The 26,006-nt window shown below is 44.6% G+C and overlaps 1 protein-coding gene and 1 long non-coding RNA gene across 2 annotated transcripts; one reads left to right on the top strand and one right to left on the bottom strand.

The window, feature by feature from the left end:
* On the bottom strand, positions 1 to 26,002 carry LOC120441441. Its single transcript, XR_005614090.1, has 3 exons — positions 25,681 to 26,002; positions 7,960 to 8,187; positions 1 to 112 (listed from the first exon to the last, which is right to left on the bottom strand). It is a non-coding gene; the product is annotated as an uncharacterized LOC120441441 (long non-coding RNA).
* On the top strand, positions 9,311 to 23,188 carry LOC116326136 (rho GTPase-activating protein SYDE1). Its single transcript, XM_031747273.2, has 14 exons — positions 9,311 to 9,555; positions 14,620 to 14,882; positions 15,493 to 15,970; positions 16,053 to 16,391; positions 16,697 to 16,892; positions 17,405 to 17,568; positions 18,101 to 18,205; positions 18,293 to 18,381; positions 18,959 to 19,096; positions 19,173 to 19,299; positions 19,427 to 19,602; positions 20,390 to 20,645; positions 20,726 to 21,016; positions 21,195 to 23,188. The coding sequence occupies exons 1-14, from the start codon at positions 9,471 to 9,473 to the stop codon at positions 21,374 to 21,376; spliced, it is 2,889 nt and encodes a 962-aa protein (XP_031603133.1). The 5' UTR covers positions 9,311 to 9,470; the 3' UTR covers positions 21,377 to 23,188.
* Positions 26,003 to 26,006: the final 4 nt, after the last annotated feature.

Genomic DNA, 26,006 nt, shown 5'->3' with positions numbered 1-26,006 from the left:
GTTACATGAAAACAGGAAGAACACTTTAAAACATGAAGAGGACGAGCGGTTGCTGTGCAGGGAAGCAGGCTGGTGACGTTTCCTGAAACTGCTGTGTGGAGGACCGTGGAATCTGAGGGTTTGATGAAGACGTTTCATTGACCGACTTTTAATTTCAAACATTTAAATATAAATCTAACAAAATAAAATTCACTGCAAACAGAAAAAAAACCCACACACTGTCTCCCTGTTCTTCGTCCCATACTCTCTGTGAAGACTCCTCTTCATGTTTTAAACAAGCTCAAAGTTTAGCACTAAAACACATCAGTTTGGCAACGTTGCTCACGTTTGTGCACTGAAATAAAACTGCAGACAAAACATTTGGAAACCCGAAACCCAATTAAATCCTCATTTGTCCCAACACAAGCCCTGTGTCCTGCACTCTTCCTCAAAGTGGGAGGTGACCATTTGTAATGATGTGATCAGCTTCAGGACCACTCACTTTCTTCAGACATCGTATGAAGAACTTCACATGAAAAGCTGATCAGCTGACATCACTGCTGGCTGAACTCTACAATTTAACGTTTAAGTCAAAGCTTCCCCTTCACAATAAAAGTCCCCATCTCTGTCCTGATGAAGAGGACAAAGAGACATTCAGAGGACGAGTTAGCAGAATACAAACTGAGGACAGCCGGGTTTGGACATCTGGACCTACCATTCACAGCTGTATTCATTAACCTCGCTGTCAATTCATTAAAGAAGCGTCAACTTCCATTAGCAGCAATTAAAGAAGCGCACACACGGTAATCGAGCCTGATGGGCAACGCGCCTGTCAGGCCAGACTGAGGATCAGTGACCTCACACACAAGGTGGAGGATTTTATAACTATTATTATTATTATTATTCATTTTAATCACTTTTATAGTTTTGATTAGGTCATTACTTCAACAATAATAACAATTATTTTTATTGTTATTTTAATACATTCCTTCATACTCTTTAAGGTGCTGTGAGTGGTGTTTGTGAGGAGACATTACGCCCCCTGCTGGACAAAAACTTTATTTCCTGTTCTACAACATCATGAGATGTATCTCCAAAAGTTGAATCTGTTCATCTGGACGTAGCGTTTTGTGGGAGAAACGTTTCGTCACTCATCCAAGTGACTTCTTCAGTCTCAGCTGACTGCAGGTTTCCCCAAACCTTATAAACAGTACATTTGCATAATGACTGAAACCAGCCCACTGAGGGAACAATGGGCTGTGAGGTCAGTTCCTTAATCATAATTATGCAAATTCCCATGACCATTGATCAACAATCACTGACCAAAACCCACTGATCAAAGAACACTGATCAATGGCCATGAGTACCATTCACAGAGAGTTGGGGAATGGCTGCAATCACAGCATTGTAAGATGGCGAAAGATGTACCCTTAGGCCCCCTCCTCGATTCAGAGATGGTCTTTCCCTTTTCACGCAATGGTCATGGGAATTTGCATAATTATGATTAAGGAACTGACCTCACAGCCCATTGTTCCTTCAGTGGGCTGGTTTCAGTCATTATGCAAATGTACTGTTTATAAGGTTGAAACCTGCAGTCAGCTGAGACTGAAGAAGTCACTTGGATGAGTGACGAAATGTTTCTCCCACAAAACGCTACATCCAGATGAACAGATTCAACTTTTGGAGATTTACTTTCCTGGATGATTGAGAATGCATCAAGACATCATGAGATGTAATTATCTACACAAGATCACAAACGTTTCTTTTTAAATCTAAAACAGGACGAAGAAACAGAAAGTCTGTGTTCAAATAAAGTATATAAACATCAAGTTTATAAACACATCATTCAACTGTCAGACGAAAAATCTGAAAATCCCAATCAGGTGACCCTCTATGAGCTCTATGAGCAAGCCTACACCTATTGCAGCATAACTAAGGCAGGATTCAGGGTCACCTGACCCAGCCCTAACTATATGCTTTAGCAAAAAGGAAAGTTTGAATCTTAAAAGTAGAGATAGTGTCTGTCTCCACAGATTTTACAGATTATATTTCAGTCAACTTTAGATTTAATCTCCTATAATCTTGCGATATTTTGTGAACTAAAACTAATAATGATATATGATAACACTTCAGTTAAATTATGACTAAAACTAAAATCAACACTTTTATGGTGGCTGTTGGGACTGACTTCAAACCATCTGATGGAGTCTGTCTCCATCTGGAGGAGAGACATGTAATTACAGGTGGAGAACAATATCAAACTTATTTTGGCAGCTGGATTCACAAACTCAGACATGAAACATGCAAAACAAGGTGGCAGCTTCCAGTTTGCTTTCCAGTTTCCAGTTTCATGACACAGACACTATCTCTACTTTTAAGATTAAAACTTTCCTTTTTGCTAAAGCATATAGTTAGGGCTGGATCAGGTGACCCTGGATCCTCCCTTATGGTGCAATAGACGTAGGCTGCTGGGGGATTCCCATGATGCACTGGGTGTTTCACTTACTATGTGTTAATAGACCTCTCTGCTGAATCCTACTTGTTGTTAATCTCTGGCTCTCTTCCACAGCATGTCTTTATCCTGTCTTCCTTCTCTCACCCCAACCGGTTGCAGCCAGTGTTGGGAAGGTTACTTTTAAAATGTATTCCACTACAGAATACTGAATACATGCCCCAAAATGTATTCTGTAACGTATTCCGTTACGTTACTCAATGAGAGTAACGTATTCTGAATACTTTGGAATACTTAATATATTATCATGCTGTTTACAACTACATGAATGTCCTATTGCTGTGATTTATTACTGTTACTGAAGGTCCGCGGCTCCGAAACGTAGTAAAGGGACCTCTGGCTAATACGTCGGGTTCGTGTCGGGCTGGTAGCCGAAAACTAGCTTTACTTTGTTGTCTGGGTCAACTTTGCTTGCGGAGACAGAGAGCGTTGAAAGGCTCCAACGGAACTTATTTTTTCCGGAGGAAAACACGAACACAGTGTACAGTTGAGTCTTAATAGCTTACTTACAGCTGGGCTCGTCAGGCACTCTTCTTGGCTGCTGTGGTTATTATTATATTTACATGCTTCCAGCTCCCGTTTTTGCTCCGTGACAGCTCGGACTTTTCCTTTCTCTCCTCCCTCGCTCACAGACACATAACGGTATGGTAGTCCATTCTCCCTGCAGCACGGACTACACTGCCCATCAGGCTACATGCTTTAGGGCCATGCCTGTAGCATTCTGCCTTTTAGCTTAGCACAACAACAACAACAAAAAGCGCTCTCTCACCCAGGAAACACGCAGAGAGAGGCGTCACCCTGTAACCATGGCAACCGTAACGCTGCCGCCTGGAACAACAGAACATAGCTGTCAAACAAACCCAAACAGTCCTGACCATGACAATATGAAACAGGGAAGTACCGCTGTGTATTCCATTTATTTCAACAAAGTAACTGTATTCTGAATACCACCTTTTTAAACGGTAACTGTAACGGAATACAGTTACTCATATTTTGTATTCTGAATACGTAACGGCGGTACATGTATTCCGTTACTCCCCAACACTGGTTGCAGCAGATGGCCCCGCCCCTCCCTGAGCCTGGTTCTGTTGGAGGTTTCTACCTGTTAAAAGGGAGTTTTTCCTTCCCACTGTCGCCAAAGTGCTTGCTGATGACAGATCCTACTCCATGACACTTACATTTTTATTTGTGCATCTCTGCTTAATCAGAACTACTATTAATAAATGCATGAACTAGTTTTTCAGCGTCACTCTGAGACAGGATATTTCTAATTTTAGAGATGTTTAGAAATGGAAGAAAGCAGTCTTACATATTTGTTTAATATGTGCGTTGAAGGACATGTCCTGGTCAAAAATGACTCCAAGGTTCCTCACAGTGTTACTGGAGGCCAAGGTAATGCCATCCAGAGTAAGAATCTGCTTAGATACCATATTTCTAAGATTTTCAGGGCCGAGTACAATAACCTCAGTTTGATCTGAATTAAGAAGCAGAAAGTTAGTTGCCATCCAGGTCTTTATGTCTTTAAGACATTCCTGCACTTTAACTAAAAAAAATCACCAAAAAAGTCACAAAAAGCATATTGATAATTTTCCCCCAGGCATAGTGGATTTGGCTCGGTTTGTCCCCAGTTTACCTTTTTTATTTTCTTCTGACCACTACTCCTGCTAGGGCAGGGGTCGGCAACCCGCGGCTCCGGAGCCGCATGCGGCTCTTTAGTCTTTATTTTGCGGCTCCGGGTGGTTTGGGAAAATAAATTAGAAGTATTTAGCTGAAGTGTATTTTATTTGTGTTTAGTTCTTTTTTTTAACTCGTAGTTCTAAATTGGAAGATTATTGTGATTTTGAAATATAAAAATAAAATTATATCTTATTATTTTTTCATCGCTCAAAATAAGCGTCACACTTTCATGAAGCTTGGTATACCATGAAACGCCGTGCATTTATCGAGACTTTCAACCCCAGGTAGGCCAATTATGGGTCTTCGGATCCACATTATGTCAGCAGCTATTCTCCACCGTGAACTATGTTAAAAACAAACACCGCTCCCGCCTCACAGATGACAGCTTACAGTCCTGCGTAAAGATGAAAGATGAAAATGACTTCGTACAGCCCCGCAGCAGACGCTGTGCGCAGAGGTTCGGGACCAGAAGTCTCATTGTAAACACATCACGGCAGACCCGACGATGTTTGCATGAACATGCTTTTCAGCATCTCTTTATTGACCACTTTTCACACACGGTTGCTGTACGCATACAGCCGGCTGTAGCTTTTCAGCTCACAGCCCGACATACACCACCAACACAACAGCAGAGAGAGCACAGAAGTTAAGGCGGCGAGGCGTGATTGCGGGTGCCGCTCAGGTGCGTCCGACTCCCCTGCAGCGGCACTGCAGACCACGCCCCGCCACACACATTAACCAGGTAAAATACATATTTGGGGAGAATTTTGCAAATATCTATTTTACTCTTTTTTTTTTAGCGGCATAGTGCTTTTTTTCGAATTAATTTTTTAAAAGTCAGGTCAAGGCTCCAAAAGCCCAAAGGCGATATAAGGGTGGCGGCTCACAACAGTTTTTGTTTGCTACATGGATCATTTTAGTTCAGCTGGGTTTCTTTCCTTTTGTTATATTTCTTTAAGAGTTCAAAATGTGTTAATTAAATAAATAAAATGTAATTTTCTCTGTAGCACTTCATGGATTTCATAAGCAACACACCTTAGTTTCTCTGTGGATTCTTTTAAAAAGCAGTTAAAAACTTTTCTTTTCAAACAAGCCTTTTGTTGATCTACGTATTTTATATTCTTTACATTATCTACATTTGATCTTTTACATTGTGTATAATGTCTATTGATTGTATTGTTTATTTTAATATTTGTGTGCAGCGCTTTGTGACTGCCTGTCTGTGAAAAGCGCTTAATAAATAAACTTTACTTACTTACTTTAGTTGTTCACACAAAGCATAAAGGTAAAAAAAAACAATATATACAGTGTTATCTTCATTTTAGATGTCAAAAAGTATTTGCGGCTCCCAGTGTTTTCTTTTGTGTGGAAACCGGGTCCAAGTGGCTCTTTGGGTGTTAAAGGTTGTAGACCCCTGTGCTAGGGCCTTCATCTGGATCAAAAATTTCTCCAGGACCCAGGTCAGACTGACTACTTTCAAATATTTACCTATTGCTATTACGCACTGCGTTGTCTCACTCACAGCGTGACTATTATGTAATTTCTTCTTCATATTCTTCTATTGTACTGGCAGTTGGCAACCCATTTAATTAGAGCAGGTAGTTATACTGCCCTCTAGTGGAAGAGAATGTAATTGTTCTGTCTGTTACTCACACTGGTGACTGAGAGCAGCAGTCTCCAACCCCCGGGCCATGGACCGGTACTGGTCCGTGAGTCATTGGGGACCGCTGGCTTACAGAACTAATCAGGCGTAACCAGATAATCTTCCATGGCACACTTATGTGCCACGGCACAGTGGTTGGGAAACACTGGTTCAGGTAGCTGCTCTGCTCTGTGTTGGTACAGGGCATTGAAGATGATAACAGTGGGTGGATTATATTTGATGCTTCTTTGCTTTCCAGCTACAGACCCATCTCAAAATTGCCTTTTATTGCCAAGATTTTAGAAAAGGTTGTGGCCAAGCAACTCACGGTTGTTCTAGATGAACATAACATTCTTGATAAATTTCAATCTGGCTTTCGTAAGGCTCATTCTACCGAAACTGCACTTCTTAGAGTGTCTAATGATATTTTGATGAATTATGCTGGAGAGTGCACTGTTTTGATGTTTGATGCTGGATCTGACCTCTGCTTTTCACACTGTTGATCTTATTTTGTTAGACAGATTAAACCACTGGGTGGGTGTATTAGGTACCCCATTGGAATGGTTTAAATCCTATTTGTCTAATCGATCTTTCTCTGTGGCTACCTCTAAGTTCAGATCCTCCGTCAGCTCTCTCGCCTATGGGGTGCCTCAGGGCTCTGTCTTGGGACCGTTATTGTTTCTGTTGTATTTACTCCCTCTTCTGCAACTTCTTAGCTCTTTCTCTGATATTTCATATCATTGTTATGCAGATGATATTCAGCTATATATCTCTTTTAGGCCACCTGATGTTTCTAAGCTCCAAATCTTGCAGTCCTGCTTAGATTCCGTTAGAGATTGGATGGCTGATAATTATCTTCAACTAAATGCTGATAAAACTTAGTTACAGCGCTTTCAGAAAGACATCTACTGTGATAAAGTCTACTCTCCACTGCTGTGTAATCAATTATTGTAAATGTAAATGTTATCAGGAAATGATCAGACAGCAGAGGGTTTTCAGGAAACACTGTTAAATGTTCAGTTTCTATGCCATATGTTAAAACAAGATCTAGAGTGTGATTAAAGTGGTGGGTGGGTTCTTTTACATTTTGAGAGAAGCCAATTGAGTCTAATAACAGATTAAATGTTGAGGCTGTCATTTTTAGCATCTACATGGATGTTAAAATCACCCACAATAATTATTTTATCTGAGCTGAGCACTAAATCAGATAAAAAGTCTGAGAAATCAGACAGAAACTCATAGACCATAGATGATAACAAATAAGGGGATGGGGTACACAAAAACACCACTGTGTGTTGTAACAGGAACAGGAAGTGGCATGCTACTTGCCCAGAGAGTGAACGCCAAGTGTTAAAACAGGTTCACATGGAAGAGGCGGGGCTGTCAGCATCTAACCAATCACACATATGAACAGGTGTCCTAGAAGGAGAGTTAAATTAGAAACTTATGATTGTCCATGTGTCTGTGTGTGTGTGTGTGTGTGTGTGTGTGTGTGTGTGTGTGTGTGTGTGTGTGTGTGTGTGTGTGTGTGTGTGTGTGTGTGTGTGTGTGTGAGAGAGAGTGTGTGTCTGTGTGTGTCCATGTAGATTCGTGTGTGTGTGTCCATGTGCATGTGCGTGTGTGTGTGTGTGACAGACTAATCGAGTGACTGATTAAAGACCAGCTGTGATGCTCTGAGCTGTGGGTCTGATACACAGCTGCTCTGCGTTAGGATCAGATATTCATGCTTATAGAAAACAGAGTTCTGTGAGATAAAGAATAAAAATCTGTTACTTATCAAACACAAAGACTTTGGACCTCCTGTTGAGCTGAAGGAGCTGCAGAAGTGGTGACGCAGTTTCCTGAGATCTGATTGGTCAGTAGGGGTGATTTCATACCTGCTGATGTTCACATAATGTGTTATGATTTGTCTTTATCTTTAATTGTAGATTTAAGTTTGGTGCTGGTTGTTGATGGTCACCATGACACAGATGAGTCAGCTGATCGATGAAGATTCAGAAAACATAGTGTCAACAAACACTTTCTGGTAAAGAAAATAAACTTCAGCTGTCAAATTGTTTGAGGGCCGTTGAGGCAGCCTCAAACAAAGAGGAGGGACAGGTGAGTAAGGAGGCCCACAGGCTCACCTGCCTCTGAGTGGGTTAGATACCTGGTTACAGCTCTGAGTGATGTCACCTCATTGGCTGTCTGCTGTCACATGGGATAGCTCACTGAGAGCGTTGGGGGTCTGGAGATCCTAGACCCCCAAACACCTTAGTGCTGATGAAGAGGAGGAAGCTCTTTGCCATTTGTCTGGTCTCTGCTTGCAGCTCCATGTCCAGACCTCAGAGCTCTCCTTCCTGTCGCATGGATGTTACTCCTCGCTCCTTTATCTCCACTGAGACACAGAAATAAAGGATTTACATCAGATTTCGCCTCCTGCTCAGACGCCTAATGTAGGACTCAGCTTCCAGCACAGGTGAGTTACCTGCTGCCTGACAGGCTCAGCTCCAGACAACAACTCCAGACAAGCCTGCAGACCAGGACCACCCGATATAGGAACAGTTTCTTCCCCCTCGCCATCTCCCTTCTAAACAGTTGACCTGTCACACTGCTCCCACTGCCAGACTGCAACTGCACCTTATGTACATTCTCTAGTATTCATTCCACCTCATTTCATTTCTGTATTTTATGTATATAAGTTTAAATTGGTTATTTATAGTTGGTTTACACAGCTTTGTGTATGTATGTGTAATGTATATATAGACACGTGTGTTTGTGTGTGTGTTTTACATTGCTGTGCTTGAGAGCCACCATCTACTGGAACCAAATTCCTTGTATGTGTCTGCACATATACTTGGCCAATAAACACGATTCTGATTCTGATTCTGATGCAATACGGCTCACACAGGAAGTGAGTTTACTTTGGTTACACCTGTGAATGCAAGCGTGAGGAGACTCCCTCAGGTCACTGGGAGGTGAGGCGACACTCCAGCTTTCACTCCCACTTTGTGTTTTACAAAACTAAAGAAACCAACAGAGACCTCCAAAGCTCCTCCTCCTGCACCTCCACCTGGTTTCACCTTCAGCCTCTTTGTTCCGGTTTCCTTCCAGCAGAGGGCGCTAACAGCTGAGTCGTGAGTTCGATCAGTCAGATGTTATTTCTTACAGATCAGTAGATGGACAGAGTGCAGCGGAGTCCTGGGTTTTGGATTCAGGGCTTCTCTGTGTTGAGTTTACAGGTCCTCCCCATGATTTGGTTAATGACCCTGAATTAGACATTAGAAGAAGACGAGTGTCACCGATGAGGCGGGAGTCACCCTTGCTGCCCGTCAACATGAGTGTTAAGAATCACTTAAAATCATCAAGTGAAGAGAAACTGAGCACTTTGTTTGGAGCGGAACTACGCCTCCCATGATGCCTCAGTGCAGCTCTCCCTGTGTCCCTGCAGAGGGAGGAGAGTGGGAGGAGGAGCATGGGGCGGAGAGGGGGCGAAGGGGGAGTTTGGGAAAGAATGCGAGGAATTCATTTCCTGTAGAACAGCTCTGAGAACGGAGGAGGAGACGAGAAGTCCAAGGAGAAGGAGTTCTATCTCCTGCTCTCCTGCTGGATTACTGACTCCACTCTCCTCCCAGCACCTCCCAACTCAGGAGGAGCAGGAGGAGGAGAGGGAGGTGCACGATGGCTGAGCCCCTGCTGAAGAGGACATTCTCCAGGCTGAGAGGCAGAGACAGAAGCCGCAGGAAGACAGACCCCAAACTGAGCGGTAAGCAGCTGAAACTCACTTTTCCTTCACTTACATGCAGCCTGTAAATGCCTCACACTACATTTAATGTCAGGATAAAGTTTATGAAGTGAGGGCAGTGAACACCTCACGATGCCTTCACGTGATGAAGCTGCTTCCTATCGCAGATTAAAGGCTCATTCTGTGGTTTTATCTTGCACTGTGAGCATGCTCACTGCAAGCTTCCTGCGGTGTTCCAAAGTTGAATCTAAAGCTGCTCTCATCCCTGTTGTGGGCGGGAAACTAAAGCAGAGGACCATTCGTATGAAAAAGTTAATTTAAATAAAGTTCTGCTGTTGGAATCAGCGTTGACCTCATGACCTCAGGTCGCATCTGATTGGGCAAACAGTGTCTGATCAGAGCTGAAGCAGAGCACAGGGAGAGTCTGTGTGACTTTTCTGTTTTCCTCGCAGCCTTCGTCAGGACACATGACTCTGATGCTCTGTGTTTGCATTCTCAGCAAAGAGTGGAGGTCAGCATGATCCGTGGATAAGCAGACGACCTCGTACTAACACGCTAACAGAGGCCAAGGTCGGCATCCTCATCTCTGCTGTCCAGTCCTCAAATGTTTCAGGGTCAATGTCCACACGTTTCCAGTCGACGTGGTCACCCAAACCATTCAAAACCATCAATCTATATTAGACACGATCTTTTCACTCACATACCGGTAATCACATCAACAGCTCACTGTGTTGGTGAGTTTAACTAATTGGTGTGTGTTACCTGGCTTCATGGACAGATAGAGCTGCGTGTCATCAGCATAGCAGTGAAAATGTATGCTATGTCTTCTAATGATGCTGCCTAAGGGAAGCATGTATAATGTAAATAGAATTGGTCCTAGCACTGAACCCTGTGGAACACCATAATTGACCTCAGCATGTGAAGAGGACTCTCCATTTACTTGAACAAATTGGAGTCTATTAGATAGATATGATACAAACCACTGCAGTGCAGTACCTGTAATACCTACAGCATGTTCTAATCGCTCTAATAGGATATTATGGTCAACAGTATCGAACGCAGCACTGAGGTCTAGCAGGACAAGCACAGAGGTGAGTCCACTGTCAGAGGCCATAAGAAGATCATTTGTAACCTTCACTAAAGCTGTTTCTGTGCTGTGATGAGCTCTGAAACCTGACTGAAACTCTTCAAATGTCAAACACATCTGATGTTGTGTTGTCTGTTTCTTATAAAGCGTTTTTCTAATCTGAGCACTCAAAGCACTTTACAAAACTTGCCTCATTCACTCAAGCACTTTTTACTGTGTATGTGTGTTCTATCTAACATTCATGCTCTGATGGATCTATCAGAGAGCAACTCCGGGTTAGCATCTTGCCCATGAACATTTGGCACGCAGACTGGAGCAGCCAGGGATCGAAGCACCAACCTTCAGATTAACAAATGATCTGCTCTCCCTCCTGTGCAACAGGCTTGTGTGACATTGTGTGTTGCTGGAGCTTGTTTATAAAAATTTTCTCAGCTTGGAACAATAAGAAATAAGAGTGCACTTTCCTGTGACTGGGGGTGTAAGAGAAGGTGAAGGTACACCTGCACAGTACACTTCTACCTGAGCCAATCAGCCGTCACGTCACATCTGAGGGAACTCAGAGTGTTGATTTGCTGTGCTGTTTTCACTAATATGTACGTTAGATCCTTTTGTGAATGCAGTGTGTGTGCGCGCTGCAGAGTTGTGCTCTTGCATCAGAGACTGTGGAGAGGAAAAATGTCGCCACATGACCTCGGTTCTCTGAGAGAGTCCTCAGCGAGCCTCCTCAGTGCATGCTCAGACCTCCTCCTCACTTTATTTTTAGAGCAGGTCTGCTCTGGATCAAGACTCTGGGCTCAGGGCCGAACTCTTACACACACACAGAGCAGTGACGTCTTCTGTTTCTATAACAACAGACAAACAGCCAATGAATGGACTGAAGGCTCATGATGTCACTGCGATGTCACTACTCAGTGCCATGTGAAAACATGATGTCTTGAGCCCAATTTCTTCTGTGCAGACCTTCATGCAGGTGCATCACGAGTTCATGGCTGTGTGCTCTTGTCCTGCTGTTTCATCAGCAGTTGCAGCCAAAGAAATGAAGTGCTGAGACTTTTCCACTCCCGAGTCCTCGCTCTTTGTTGTGGCGAGGGGCAGACATATTTTTTCCCTTAAGTTTTCCATTTCTTTGTTCTTCCGCTCGTGTCCATCCTGATCGTTCTACTGATCTCTCTCTGACATTTGGGAGTCCTTACACTAAAGTGATGATCATTATCCTGGAACTGATAACTTCTGAAAACGCAGAGGTAAAGCTGTAAGTACACAGGAGGAAGAGATGGTGCGCCACAGACCGATCACTGACGCGACATGTAGTTACACTTCAAAGTAGGGGCACTTCAGGTGAGGCCGTAGATCTCCTGCTGAAGCATAAATCCTTAGTAGGGTTCAGGGTTCAGACTGAAACAGTGTCACAGGTTCTCCTCAGTCCTGGTTTGAAGTCGCACGTTGTCAGCTTTCTGTAGAAAATCTGGCTCAGTTAGCCACTTCCTGTCATTAGGCCTGTGTGTGGTTTCTTCCTGTTTATCTCTCTGGGATGTTGAGTAAAAGTTTCAGATATGAATCTCAGTGAACACGATGGCTTTACTTCACATTAACATTTCAAACATTATGTGTAAGGACTTGTAAAACCACGCAGGTGAACATGTTCATATGCAGACACAAGGATTAAACTTCACAGAAAACGAGTTCGATGGCTTCTTCCTTCAGCTCACACATGCTCACATACACGCTGCGATTCATGGAGTGAGCCGGAGTGAACACATTAAACCAGTGCGGAGGTTAGTTTGATGGTTTGAAGGTCATCCTGAAACTCACTCACTGAGTTTCTGATGTAAACATGTGGGTCAAAGGTCATAGCTGAAGCAGACAAAAGGTCAGAGGAGGATTTTCAGAGAACTGTCCCTTTAAGAGCCTTTAAATGAAAGTGTCTGAAACACATCAGTTTGTTTAGAAAGTGTGTGTGTGTGTGTGTGTGTGTGTGTGTGTGTGTGTGTGTGTGTGTGTGTGTGTGTGTGTGTGTGTGTGTGTGTGTGTGTGTGTGTGTGTGTGTGTGTGTGCATGCGTGCTTGCAGGCTGTAATGAATCGTGAATAGACAGCAGTGTATTTGGTTTTAAACACAGAGACTTCATTCACATCTGCACAGTCACAGCTGTTTATTCACCCTACCACCCCCACCCTTCGCCCTAACTCCCCCCACCCCCGCCCCACAGTGGTCGCTGTTTGTCGGACCGTTGAAATGAAAAACAGATGGACTATTATTAGCGCTCACACTCTGGTCCTGCCTCGCTATGATGACAGGAAATGAGGGACAACCTCTGCAGAGTGTCACTTCCTGTCTGGGCCCGTTTTCAGTCCAAAGGTGCTGTGCTAAGAACACAAGGAGAACAGCTAGCCTTCATGTTGTAGCTTGGTCTGATTCAGTCCACCTTTCATTCTTTAAAGTGTAAAACAAATGCACTGAAAGGATCCCGTGTGTGCGTGAGTGTGACGATGTTTTAACCTGCGAAGTGAAAGAGAGGGATCCTAACCTCCAGGAGGGATTTCTTTAGTTCATCCTACTTTAGCTATGATCCTGATGTCCTTTAGGACTTTGTTTAACTACAGTTTAACTACAGGAAACCACACCAGCTGATAACTGACCCTCGAGAATACTCGAGCACCATCCAAACCACTTTAAAACAGTCTGAGGGTTCCTGAATGCAGTCCTGAATTCGGACTTCTCTTAGATTCTCTTGGTGGGGGTGCATGAATGCAGAGGACACAGGTTAAACTGCTGACTTTACCCAATAAGAAGGCACAATGCTGGCATTCATGGTGTTTAACAATTTCACACAAACAAGTTTAACAAATGAACTCAGAACGTCACATTTACAGATGCTGAAACACACACACAGAAACAGAGTGTATTCATGCAGCTCAGACAGCTACTTTGCAGACCGTCACGAGGATCACACACACACACACACACACACACACACACACACACACACACACACACACACACACACACACACACACGCGCACACACACACGCACACACAGGGTCTGCGCTGAGGGCTGGAACAGTAATCTACATGTATAGGATGTGACAGAGAAACGTTCCACTTTCCTTCACAGCAACAGCTGATCATATGACCATCAATAAGAAATCAGACCTTCAGTCAGAGCCTTCTGCGCTAAACTTCATTTTATTTATTCAGCTTCAAATCAAAATAAAAGTCAGCTGAGAGCGCTGTATATGTCAAAGTAAAAACCCTGTAATATTACAGAGAAACTTCAACATATCAGAAGGCTGTAGGTGTTGCAGACCATGCGAGAGTTAGAGGAGTCATGAAGACAGACAAAGTTGTACTTTTATTGACTGACTGCAGGAAATCCCAAAGGTAGATCATAAAGTCCAAAAACAGAGGAAACTGAAAGCTAGAAACACATACTGACTGGAACATAATGCTAGCAGAACACTGGGGTAAGGGGAACAAATGTTCTGATGAAGGACAGTGACAGGAGGGTAACCAAGAGGAGACAGCTGTGCAGATGGAGACACAGCTGAACCAAATCACAGAGGACTGAAATAAAGGCACAAGGAACACTAACTCTCAAAGCAAAAGAGGAAGTGAGCTCACTAAATGAGGACGACACAGATACATTAATGACCAAATACAATAATAATATGCAAAGCAAGGCAACCGGGAATCAAAATAAAGTATTTCTACAAACAAAAACTCGAAAGTCCAAAAACTCAAAAATGCTGGATAACCTGACACAACCATGAGACAAGAGCAGGCAAGCAACTGTCTTAGCAACAGTGGGAAAGAAAAACTTTTAACAGGAAGAAACCTCCGGCATAACCAGGCTCAGGGAGGGACAACCACATGTGGAAAAATTTGTTTTACTTCCTATCATCTGATCAGCGTGCAGATCAAACTCATCCTACCTCACCACTTTGATAGCACCAAACGCACATATCCAGTCCATAATAATAGCTGTTTGTTTATTACAGAGGCTCCAGTCCGGCCCGACAATATCTTCCAGTCCTCTTCCTCACCATCGTCGCCAACACTTACAGACCCTGACCCCCCATCGCCTCCTCGAAACCATATCACAGTGGCGAAGAAACAGCAGTGGGCGCGTCAGGGCTCTGCAGCTCCACCCACCTTCTTGACTTCAAGCTCCACCATCAGACTCTCAGACCAGGAGAGACCCACAGGGATATCTCAGGATGCATCTGGGCAGGCCTTGAGCCATAGGCTGGTGCAAGACAAGGTAATAGCACACTATCTATATGACCGAGCCTTCACACTGCTATTCTTCTTTGTCCCTTCTTTTGCTTATAGTCAGACCTTTACTGCTGCTTCAGTTTTTGTTCTGTCCACGATCTTTGTTCTTGTCCTGCTAATAATTGGACTTTATCTTCCTAGTAATCTTTAGTCTTTCTACATCCACTGCTAATCCTTAATCATTGTTCTTCTCCTGGTAATCCTTAGTCTTTGTCCTCCTGGTAGTTCTCTATGTTCTCCTCCTGGTATTCCTCCAGCTACGATGTCCATGGTGGTTGGGTCCCTTGTTCTTGTTCTGCTGCTGCTTATTGAACCCTTTCCTATGTCTCAATTCAGGTACCTTTATTAATACATTCCCATGTATTAAAACAATACAGAGCGTGCACTTATTTGTGTTGGGCATGGATTTTAACAAGGAAATGTTAAACACAGAAATATGTGCACTTCCCAGAAATAACAGTTGCAAGGTTGTTGGACAGAGATTATCCTGCTGGTAGATGGACACCACCTCCTGGATCTGATGGTGGTTTGACTCCTCATTCTATTCCTTCTCTCCTTTCAGTGATATGTCCACTCCTTATTGTCATGGTTTGCAGATGCAGCAGTGTGCTGACAGGATGTGCACCAATCTGGCCTGGGATAAGACCAGTGCCTCCTGTGTTAGTACAACAATGCAACAGGAATCCTATTACCCAGCAGGGGACCCCACTGAATCTCCCTCCACCTCCGTCAGTGCCAAGCTGTCGGGCCAGCGTGCCTACCTGCAGAGCCTGGATCGCAGCAGCCGAGCCTGGGTGCTTTCCTCAGGAAAGACTTCAGATGAAGTGTGCGACCCTCAGGAGGACAGTGGCAGCAACATCTGGTACAACCCGATCCCTGAGGAGGAGGACTTAGGAGGTGTACGCCAGGAAGAGGATGTATGGAAGCGGAGGGCAAAAAAAGATGAGCCTAGTGCTGGAACAGACATTGGCGGAGGTTGTAGCAGTGACAGTCCACTGGAGGACTTTCAGTGCTCCAGCCTCCCCAATCCAAGTGTCAGTCACCATATCGATGACATCAAAGCAGAAAATACAGGTAAGACTTCCTGTTTCACCTGCTGTCATGACATTGCTCAGGTTTTGTCTTCATTGGCGTTCTTCATCTCACCCTGTTTCAGACTCTCCTCCAGACTCTAGTCCCGCCTCCCAAAAGAAAGGGGGTGTGTCAGGCAGTATGATTGACAGGTTGAGGTCGCCTGGTACGGTAAGAAAACTCTCTCTAAAGATGAAGAAACTTCCCGAGCTGCGCCGGAAACTCAGCCTCCGCTCATCTTCTCGGGCCCATCGGCAAGCAAATGACAATAGAGGATGCGGAGAGGAGTCGGCTGGTAAGAGCACGGCATCATTATTGGCGCTCTCCAACCAGAACGTGATCAGCAAGTATCATCTGGACAGCACCACCTCTCCAGCCCGACCACAGCGACGGTCATCAAGAGGACTTTCAGCCAGTAAAGGAGGTAAACCGCTCGGGGGGGGGGGGGGGGAAGAGGTTAGCTCAGATGTAGAGCAGGAACTGTCATGGCTCTGGGCAGGATTTGGGACTAAACTGATACTGAGAATGAGTACACAGTAAATACAAAGCGTCTGTGACTGTGTTTCACAGAAATCTGTGTATTTTCCTGATATTTCTGACCTTGTCAGAACCACATTAAGGTCATGGATTCCATCTTCATCCATTTTCAATAGAGTGTGGGGAGTCTCAGCCTCTAAGTGAAATCCAGTGAAAAACTACTATAATAGAACATGTCTGTCTTCCTGTCAGGGTATCTTAGTGACGGGGACTCCCCTGAACTACTGCCACGACAGTACCCCTCTCAACACATGACCTTCCAGGATGGGCCCTGCGACGTCAGCTCATTCCAGCTGTATGTGGGCTCCGACCCGCCGAGATGCAGCCAACGGGTGACAGGTTTACTGACAGTCCACTTGCTGGGGCTGGAGGAGATGAAGACCAGCAGGTATAAACATACCTTCAAGCCTTTAATACACTTCAACACAGAATCTGATCACAGCACCATCCAGTGGACATTAAGAGAACTGCAGGTCAAGAGTCTAAAGCTCAGATTGGCTGTTTTACGAGCAGCTAATTTATGACTGTATAGGGTATAAATTGTCTGATATAAAACATTCTTCTAACTGGATCTCTGGCTGGTGTTTGTGCTCTTGGGGGCAGGTATCTGACCAACAATATGTCTGCTGAGGTTATCAGCAGACAATACAAGAAGTCTGAGCTCCAGTTTTAGGAATTTACTTGGATGTTACTGAGTACTAATTAGCGGGTGGTCTGTGTCTATGTGATACACCAGACAGACCTGTACAGTCTAACAGACTAATCCACCCTCTTGGTCACTTCTGGCTCCACTGACAACATTTTTCTGTGAATGTTGTGTTCAGGTGCGCCCCCTGTTGGAGGGTTAGGTTCAGTTTTGGAGCAGTCATTCTCTCTTTCTCTCTGGATGTTTGGTCTCAGGTCAGAGGGCAGTAAGGAAGTCTTCCTGGCGATACAGATTGATGGGGTGACGAGAGCGCGGACTGCCCTCTTGATGCTGCGAGGCTCGGCCCTCCCCTTAAACCACACTTTCCACCTGGAGCTAGAGCGAGCCAGGCAGCTCCGCATAGTGGTATTAACACCAGGTAATACAACAAAGCCACATTCAGGCAGGACAAAGATGAAATAAGGATGTGGGGGTGACATATTCTCTGTGAACAAGCCAAAACAGTTATAGAAAATGCTATCAGCGTAAACGTGTAGTCCAGTCCCTGTACAACATTCATAAAAAAGCAAAGGTTAAAAAACTGAATGTTGTGGACTCAGAGTGAGAAATGATGAATTACTGACTCTTATTTCTAATGTGGGTATTAAACCATATCGTCTCCTGTGAAGAGAGGTTAAATTCACTTAATTGAGACACGATCTTGTTACTGACTGCATCAAAGTGCTTTTTAAGCTCTAAAAAGCATGGACCACACTCATCTATCCAAAAAACTCTTAATGTTTTTAAACAAACAGCAAGTAACTGGTTCAGTTCACTTCTCCCCTTTAGTCTTGAGACAAATTGACGATTCCTCCATTTCTATCATTGGTGAAAAACTACTTTAAGCAACCTCCTGTTATAACTCCCCCCCCCCCCATCATAATATTCTTTGTTTTTTTCCCCTTTTTCAGTCTGTGCACCCAAAACAACATCCGAGCAGAGTCCCAACTCAGGTGGTCCAACTAGAAACCGGGTGTGCGGTCTGGGTGGGGTCTCCATCCCTCCTCTCTTCAAAGGTTCATTGTACCACATTTGTTAATGCAGCTGACACTGATTATCATTGATGTCTGAATTGTATACTGAGGATGTGTTTGATTTGTCAGGGAGTCGCTGTCAGCAGCTCTGTGTGAAGCTGGAGCCCAGAGGACTTCTCTATATCAAACTGTCTCTGCAGGAGAAATGGGACACACAGGTACACAATCCCACTGCTGCTGCTGATACATGCAGCACAGGTCATCTGGGCGGGGTCACATCGTCCTGTTCATATGGACTGTTCTCCAAATACCACAACTCAAAAACTTTGAATATAGTAACAACGTATATAATGGTAAAAGTAAGCTTTCACATATTCATTACACATAAAGTGAAATATTTGAAGCCTTTTTTGTTGTTTTCATTTTGGTGATTGTGGTTGTGATATGGAAACGTCCAGCTTCTCAAGGGTGTGTTCACTCACACAGTCAGTACCTGGTGGGGGCTCCTTCACCATCAATGCCTGCTGTAGTGCAGTGTAGCATAGACACGGTCAGCCTGCAGCTGCTCCAGTATTACAGAAGCCCAAGTAGGGGTTCAGGTCAGGTGAGCTGGCAGACCAATCACAGTAGCATCATGCTCAGCAAACCCTCTGGTAGGAGTTGCACCACTGTGAGGAGGTGCCAAGTGCTGCTGAAAAGGGAAATCAGCATCTCCACGATGAGCATGAAGTGCTGTGAACTGTGGACCAACCACCACCACCGCTACAGACTCAATGAAAAATTGTGTGTCTGCAGCCCAACGGCGACACGTCCACCCCGTCCTCTGTGTTTGGGGTTGAGCTCCACCACCTGGTGGAGAAAGAGGGCTCTGCAACTCCCGTACCCCTGCTGATCCAGAAAACAGTGGCAGAGATCGAACGACGGGGACTGAAGGTTAGCGTGCAAGTCTGCTGTGACAAACATGCCGCGGCTTCATTGTCAGCTGATTGTGTGTCTGTGTGTGTGTCAGGTGGTAGGTCTTTACAGGCTCTGTGGTTCTGCTGCGGTGAAGAAGGAGCTCAGGGATTGGTTCGAGAGGAATAGCTCAGCAGTTTGTCTGTCTGAGGACCTCTACCCTGACATCAACGTGATCACAGGTAAGCACAGCCAAGAACATGTACTTGACCCCTGACTTCTTACCCTGTCCCTGTATCTGACCTTGACTCTGACCCGACCTCTGATCGTCCTCATACTCATTGTCACTGCACTCATCTGTCTCCTCAGGGATTCTAAAGGACTACCTGCGGGAGCTGCCATCCCCCCTCATCACTAGGACTCTGTACCAGGTGGTCCGGGAGGCCATGACCCTACGACCCCCACCTGTCCAACCTGCAACACCTGATCCCCAACTGTCCCAAAGGACCATGGAACTGCTGTCTTGTCTGCCACCTCCAGAAATGGTAACACCCAGTACTCCTGGAGTACTACTGTGGTAATCTTGCAGTACACCGGCAATATTCTTACAGCACAGCTTCCTGCTGTGACAGTGTCGTGTTTCCGTCCCCACAGTCAGCAGTACCTCGACTCGGTCTATCTGAAGGACACAAACCCACAATGCTCTTCCTCATGCTACTCTTCATCTTCTGTGTGCAGGCCTGGTGTTGGTCCTGGTCCTTCCTGTCTCTGGGAAACTACTGTGACCCAGCTGCGAGCCCTCTATGACCCCTCTAGTTTGCAGAGTTGGTGTCAGACAGATAAAGAACACGCAGTGTTTACATTTAAAGCAAACGATGAAGGTTTGATTTCGTCTGATCGAGCATGTCGCGCTGCAACTGGCCAGTGACATAATACCAGTAGTAAAGGAATTCTGCATGCACCAACTACTTTCTCATAGGGACGTTAATGAAGAAGCTCCTGTCGCGGTTCCCGGTGCATTGTGGGTAATGTTGGCAGCAGCCTCTAAACAGGAAGAAAAGTCTGGAATAATGAACGCATGCTTCCTGTTTACTTCCTGTATGAACACCTGCTCCTACAGAGGGGTAGAAAACTGGGAGCTTCAGCTGCAACCTAACACCCTGACCTTTGACCTTTTCACAGCCTGGAACCTTTGAAGTAAAATAAACAGGCTGAATATTTTACATTCGGGAAAATTGAGATGAGTTAATCTGAAATCTGACATCAGGTCACATTTCAGCAGGTCGACATCTGAGTTGTCTACTAACTCTCCTCGCCATCTCTCACTCTCAGGCCACTCTGTCGCTCCTGCTCGACCACCTCAGCCTCGTAGCATCTTTCAGCTCCACCAACAGGATGACTCATCAGAACCTTGCCGTGTGCTTCGGGCCTGTGCTCCTCACGCCAACCCAAGATGCGTGGAGGGGGGGAGGGGGGAAGTCGGGAAGAGGAGCAATGAAGGGTCTCTATAATGGCGAGGAGATGGCGAGCGCTGTGGACTTCAAACGGCACATCGAAGCGCTGCACTACCTGCTGCAGCTGTGGCCAGGTAAGCCCTACAGACCTGCCCACATACCTTACGTTGCCATGGAACCCATCAAGATCGTCCCAATTGTTCTTCCTCCTCAGTGCCGACTCATCGAGCACCAGCCAACGCCAATGCCTCACCTACTCCCTCCTCCACCCTTCACCAGAATCCTTTGGTGCAGCAGCAGCGGCATCCTGCGTTGCACCTGGCTCTGCAACAGAGCCCTGAAGAGGAGGTGGTGGTGTCACGGCGAGGGCGCGGTGGTTTGGCCCGGCTGGAGAGTCCACCGCCAATCAACAGGTACGCGGGAGACTGGAGCGTTTGCGGCCAAGAGTTTCTGACCGGGCAGGATGCCGATTACGATGAGGTGGCAGGAAGTGAGAGCGATGCAGGTAAAAATCAGCTGATCACCCACCTATACACATGGTTAACCTTCACAGGTGTCACTCAAATCACACCTGTTTGATTCCTGCTGGGTCACATCACGGCCTGAGAAGGTGACTGTAGAACTGACAGGTGTTAGCCCCTCCTCCTCTCTGACTCCTCTGCTTCTTCCTCTTGGTTTTTCAGGGAGTGATGATGAAGACGAGGAGGAGAAGAAGAGGGCATGGCCACCAGGAGGGGGCGATGCTCTGTACATGGATGACTTCCTGGACTTTGACGCTCCGTTTAACTGTCGACTCAGCCTGAAGGACTTTGACACGCTGATCCACGACCTGGACCGCGAGCTCGCCAAACAGATCTGTCTGTAGAGAAGGAGGAGCAGGAGGAAGATCTGACCTCATTAAATTTCAGATCAGCTGAGTTTTAAAGTGTTTGTCTCTGATGGTTTGAGTTTGTGCTTAAATGAAACTACAATGATGTTTGTGTGGGAAAGCAGATCAGCTGTTAGCTTGACATCGGACGTTTTACTCTGTAGCTGTTTTCAGCAATGAGAGCAGAATAACTTTTCATGGCAACAGGGATGAACATTAATAATCGCTCAATGTTCAGAATTCATCAAAGAAACTTTTTATAACTTTTTCAGTGAATTATAATTAATGTTGATTTATTTAATGTAATGAAAAAAAACACCTGACATGTTTATTTTCAGACTTTTAAAAAAGAGAGAAGAGTAATTTTACTCTTTCAAAAGCAAACATTAAAAATAAAAAAAAATGAAAACATTTCTCATAATAATAAAAAATAAATAATTAGCATGAAAAGAAAAACCTGAACTAATCTTAGTGCTGGTAAAATATGAGTTTTGTATTTCTCTGTTTTGGGCCTTAAAGAAGAATATTCTAGTTAAAATAAATAAAATGAAATAAATAGTTATCCTGAAAAATGGGAAATGTTCTCATTACCATGACTTTAGAGTCTTTTTCATTGTGAGAATGTTTTTATTGATTAACTATAAAGTTAAAAAAGGAAACAATTAAATTTGTGACCTTTAAATCATCTAAACTCATACAACCTTCCATTATCCCATCATCAGGGCTCAAAGTAACAATGTTCTCATTCCTTAAATGATAGAAAATACTCTTTAAATATAGGGAAACTATAATCTGAAAAAGGTGATCACGGTGATGAAGGTTCTCAAATCAAGTTTCATTCAAAGTGTTTCTTTGGTGAAGTCTGAAGGTGAGGCTACGTCGCTCTTTAAACTGATTAAATCAGCTGCTCAGGACGTCCTGAAGGAGGCGCTGTGCCTACAACCAAACAGGAATTTATTCCTGTTTGGTTCAAAAAACAGGAATAAATTCAAAAAAGGACTCAAAGTTTTTCCCCATACACGTGTCTGAAGCTTTAATTTGTGCTGTCTGTAACTTTGACCCTGTTATGGCGTGGACGGTGACAGTCTCAGGGTGAGTCTAACGTTAAAACCAAAGTATGTGCCTCAGAGCCTGTGAGTTAACATTAGCTCACAAAGTCCAATAATCATGTTATTGGACTAATGTGTTGGTTCGAGGACACATCTAAAACCTGCAGGGACACCAGCCCTCGTGGACTGAGATTGCCCACCCCTGGGTTAGACAGTACGCATACTGGGGTTATTAATAACAACCGCTCTCTGAGGTCGTGGAGCTCCAAGTTCAGGCATGCCGTTCAGAGACCCAAACTGTCCACAAACTTTGGACCTGACTGCAGTTTCAGTGTGAAGAATGAGGCGTGGAGGAGGCACAGGAACCTCCCTTCACAGCGGCGAGCACCGGATATCTGGGTATCAGGGCTGGACCTCGGAGGATCTGGTGTTGGACTGTTTGCACTGTTCAAGCCATAATTTCTGTTTTGATGGTACAGAGTTTTGTCACTGTGAGTTTGTGAAGTTTGAAGCTCTTTTCTTCTTGTTGTTGCTGACAGTATTATTATTATTATTATTATTATTATTATTATATTATTGTTGTTGTTGTTGTTGTTACTCTGTTTTGCACATCTTCAATAAGCACTTGTGTTTTTTACAATGAAGACGACGTTTGTCTGCAGATGAAGTAAGCAAAGTGATGAAGCACAGTTCCTGTTGGAACAGAACACAATCTGTGTCTTATTACCCCAAACAGCTATTAAACACCTTATTAATGAAGCTTCTGCCTGGTGTGGTCATTATCATCACTGCTGTCGCTAGACCTCAGTGCACCATTCACTTGTGCTGTACTGAAGACATAGCATTCATTTTTACTGCTTCGCTCTCACACTGCAGGCCTACTTGTTGTTCCTAGAGTATTTAAAAGTAGAATGGGAGGCAGAGCCTTCAGTTTTCAGGCCCCTCTTCTGTGGAACCAGCTTCCAGTTTGGATTCAGGAGACAGACACTATCTCTGCTTTCAAGATTAGGCTTAAAACTTTCCTTTTTGCTAAAGCATATCCAGTCTTTAAGTCTGACGTCATTGGTCGTGTCTGGGCCCAAACTCCGCTGCAGGTCCATAAGCCAAAAGTCACTGCGGCATCACTGAGAGTTAAAAACTGTCTAAATTCTTTCATCTGTAATAAAATGATCAGTGTGGCTGCTCTACCAGGTACAACAATTAAGTTAAACAGCCAGGCATCCATGAAAATGGAATTTATTAAACTTAATGGAGTTAGAAGTTAGCAGGAAGTTAGCTCGCTAGTTTCCATCTAAATATAATTTAGCCTGTGCTGACTGAGAGATTTCTGAAACAAATCAAGATGCACAGCTCTTGTCAGCGGTGACGTTAATCAGAAGGCTAGACCGTCCAATTTCACAGCCGTTTACTTCCGGCCTACCCGACCTTCTGAGGACCCGGCCCACGTAGACCGCGAAGGCCGGGTCCTCAGGAGGATGCAGCCCATGAATTTGGACACGACCATAAACACAATGAAGCTGGAGGGTGAATGCTAACTTTTTTCCACTCGATAAAAGTTAGCGTGAGGGTTCCTGATGGTTAGGGACATGCAATCGCATGGCAGGATGCTGTAAACGGACCAAACTTCAGTCAGGAGAACAACTGAGATAATCCATCCACAATACAGGTTAGTCATTAATATACTGCAGCATGGGCTGGGCTGTAGTTACAGCGTAAGAGTTTAAAAATTGAGCTTTAAAATGAACAGCGGTAATAAAAACTGAGAGAGGCCGACAGTGATCGCTGACTGTTTTTAGGGGCTTTTTGAGAATAAATAGAACCAGATACAAAGCATTAAAACATGTTAAAAACACAAAAGCCTTATTAAACGCAGGGTAGTTTGGGCCTGAAAGCAGGATTCATCACGTCATCACTTAAAGACCGGATAGTTAGGGCTGGACCAGGTGACCCTGAATCCTCCCTTAGTTAAGCTGCAATAGACGTAGGCTGCCGGGGATTCCCATGATGCACTGGGTGTTTCTTCTTCACTCACTATGTGTTAATAGACCTCTCTGCATTTAATCATTAGCTCTTATTAATCTCTGGCTCTCTTCCACAGCGTGAGTTTGTCTCGTCTTCCCTAACCTCAGTCAGTTACGGCAGATGGCCGCCCTTCCCTGAGCCTGGTTCTGCTGGAGGTTTGTTTCTGTCAAAGGGTGTTTTCAATCAATCAATCAATCAATCAATCAAAGCTTTATTCGCCACATGCAGGTTGCCCTGCAGTGAAATGGGACCCCCCCGACCTTACACATAAAACACAGACATTACATGGGGATACAGGTCGGAGATTGGTAGCATTAGAGAAAAACATTGAAATGTACATTACAATGGGAAAGTACAAGAGGAAAAAAAAGAGACCCTACTCATGCTGTGCTTCCATGGTAGGACAGCATGAGAACAGGAAACAAAAAAAACTCCTCTGCACAAAAAGCACATGAATGTCCACAGCACAACATTATGAAGGACATGACAAGCCACGGGGATGGGTGGGGGGTGAGGAGTTATCCGAAGCGAACACAGCAGCCGCCCTGCACAGCGCTATCATTCCAGCGCGGCACATAGGCCCGCCGTGTTCCCCCGCAGGAAACAAGCATCGAAGGCGTTTGGAAGGGGAGAGGGATCAGTGTTTGCTTATCAGTGTAAGTGTATGTGTGTGCGTGTCCATAGTTCAACGGAGACAGTGTCCTTCGCCCTGCCAGGCTAAGTAAACAGTTGAATGTGTCACAGATTAAATCTACATCATGTGAGATCACACGTACCTCTGACTCCTCACAAAACATCAGCGTCTTTCTAAAGCACTACAGACTGCCCCTCTGCAGACTTCCGGAAGTCAGTGAATCAGAACAAACCCCCCTTAAAGGGAAGGCACTAAAACAGCTTGTTTTACGAGAACGGAGGAGTCAAGGAGCTGCAACCAGTAACAGACAAAGAAGGATTATTCTGATCTTTGAATCATGCAAAGCTGCTGCAGGAAAGTCTAAAAGTCTAATCCTGTCCTCACCTCAGTTTCACGGTCTGCAGAGGAGGCAAACTGACGGACAGGCTGATCATGTATGAGGCAGCTAAGGATGAAGCTTCCTCTGATTTTACCTGTGAGTTTACCTGTTCACTGTGGGAACTTTCAGCCCTCAGTCTGTCTGACAAAACTCAGCGATTTCCTGAGGTCTCTGCAGCTGAAATCTGTACGTATAAAGGAAAGCAGCTTCGACCAACCTGTGGGGAAGTTTGTAGGATGGCCGTCTCATCCATCTTTCAGAAGGTGCAGCTTCACCAGAGAAGATTCTGTCCTCATCAGTCCACCTTGATGACATTGAAGATCCAGAATCAGTGATACATGAGACAGATCAAAATCATAACTTTGTTGATGTGGTAACTTTAAAAACAGCAAATTCTGCTTCAGGCACATGCGTCAGTTTAAGAGGGGGCGGGTGGATGACGTACAGAAGCGTGATTGGCAGTTATCAGTGGTGTCTCTCACTCACTAACACCTGCATTTCTTCCTGTTAACAAATCTGTCAGTCAAAGCTCAGTGTACATCA

The sequence above is a fragment of the Oreochromis aureus genome, linkage group 8 (assembly GCF_013358895.1).
Source record: "Oreochromis aureus strain Israel breed Guangdong linkage group 8, ZZ_aureus, whole genome shotgun sequence".
NCBI lineage: Eukaryota > Metazoa > Chordata > Actinopteri > Cichliformes > Cichlidae > Oreochromis > Oreochromis aureus.
This window is presented reverse-complemented; position numbering and strand designations above follow the sequence as displayed.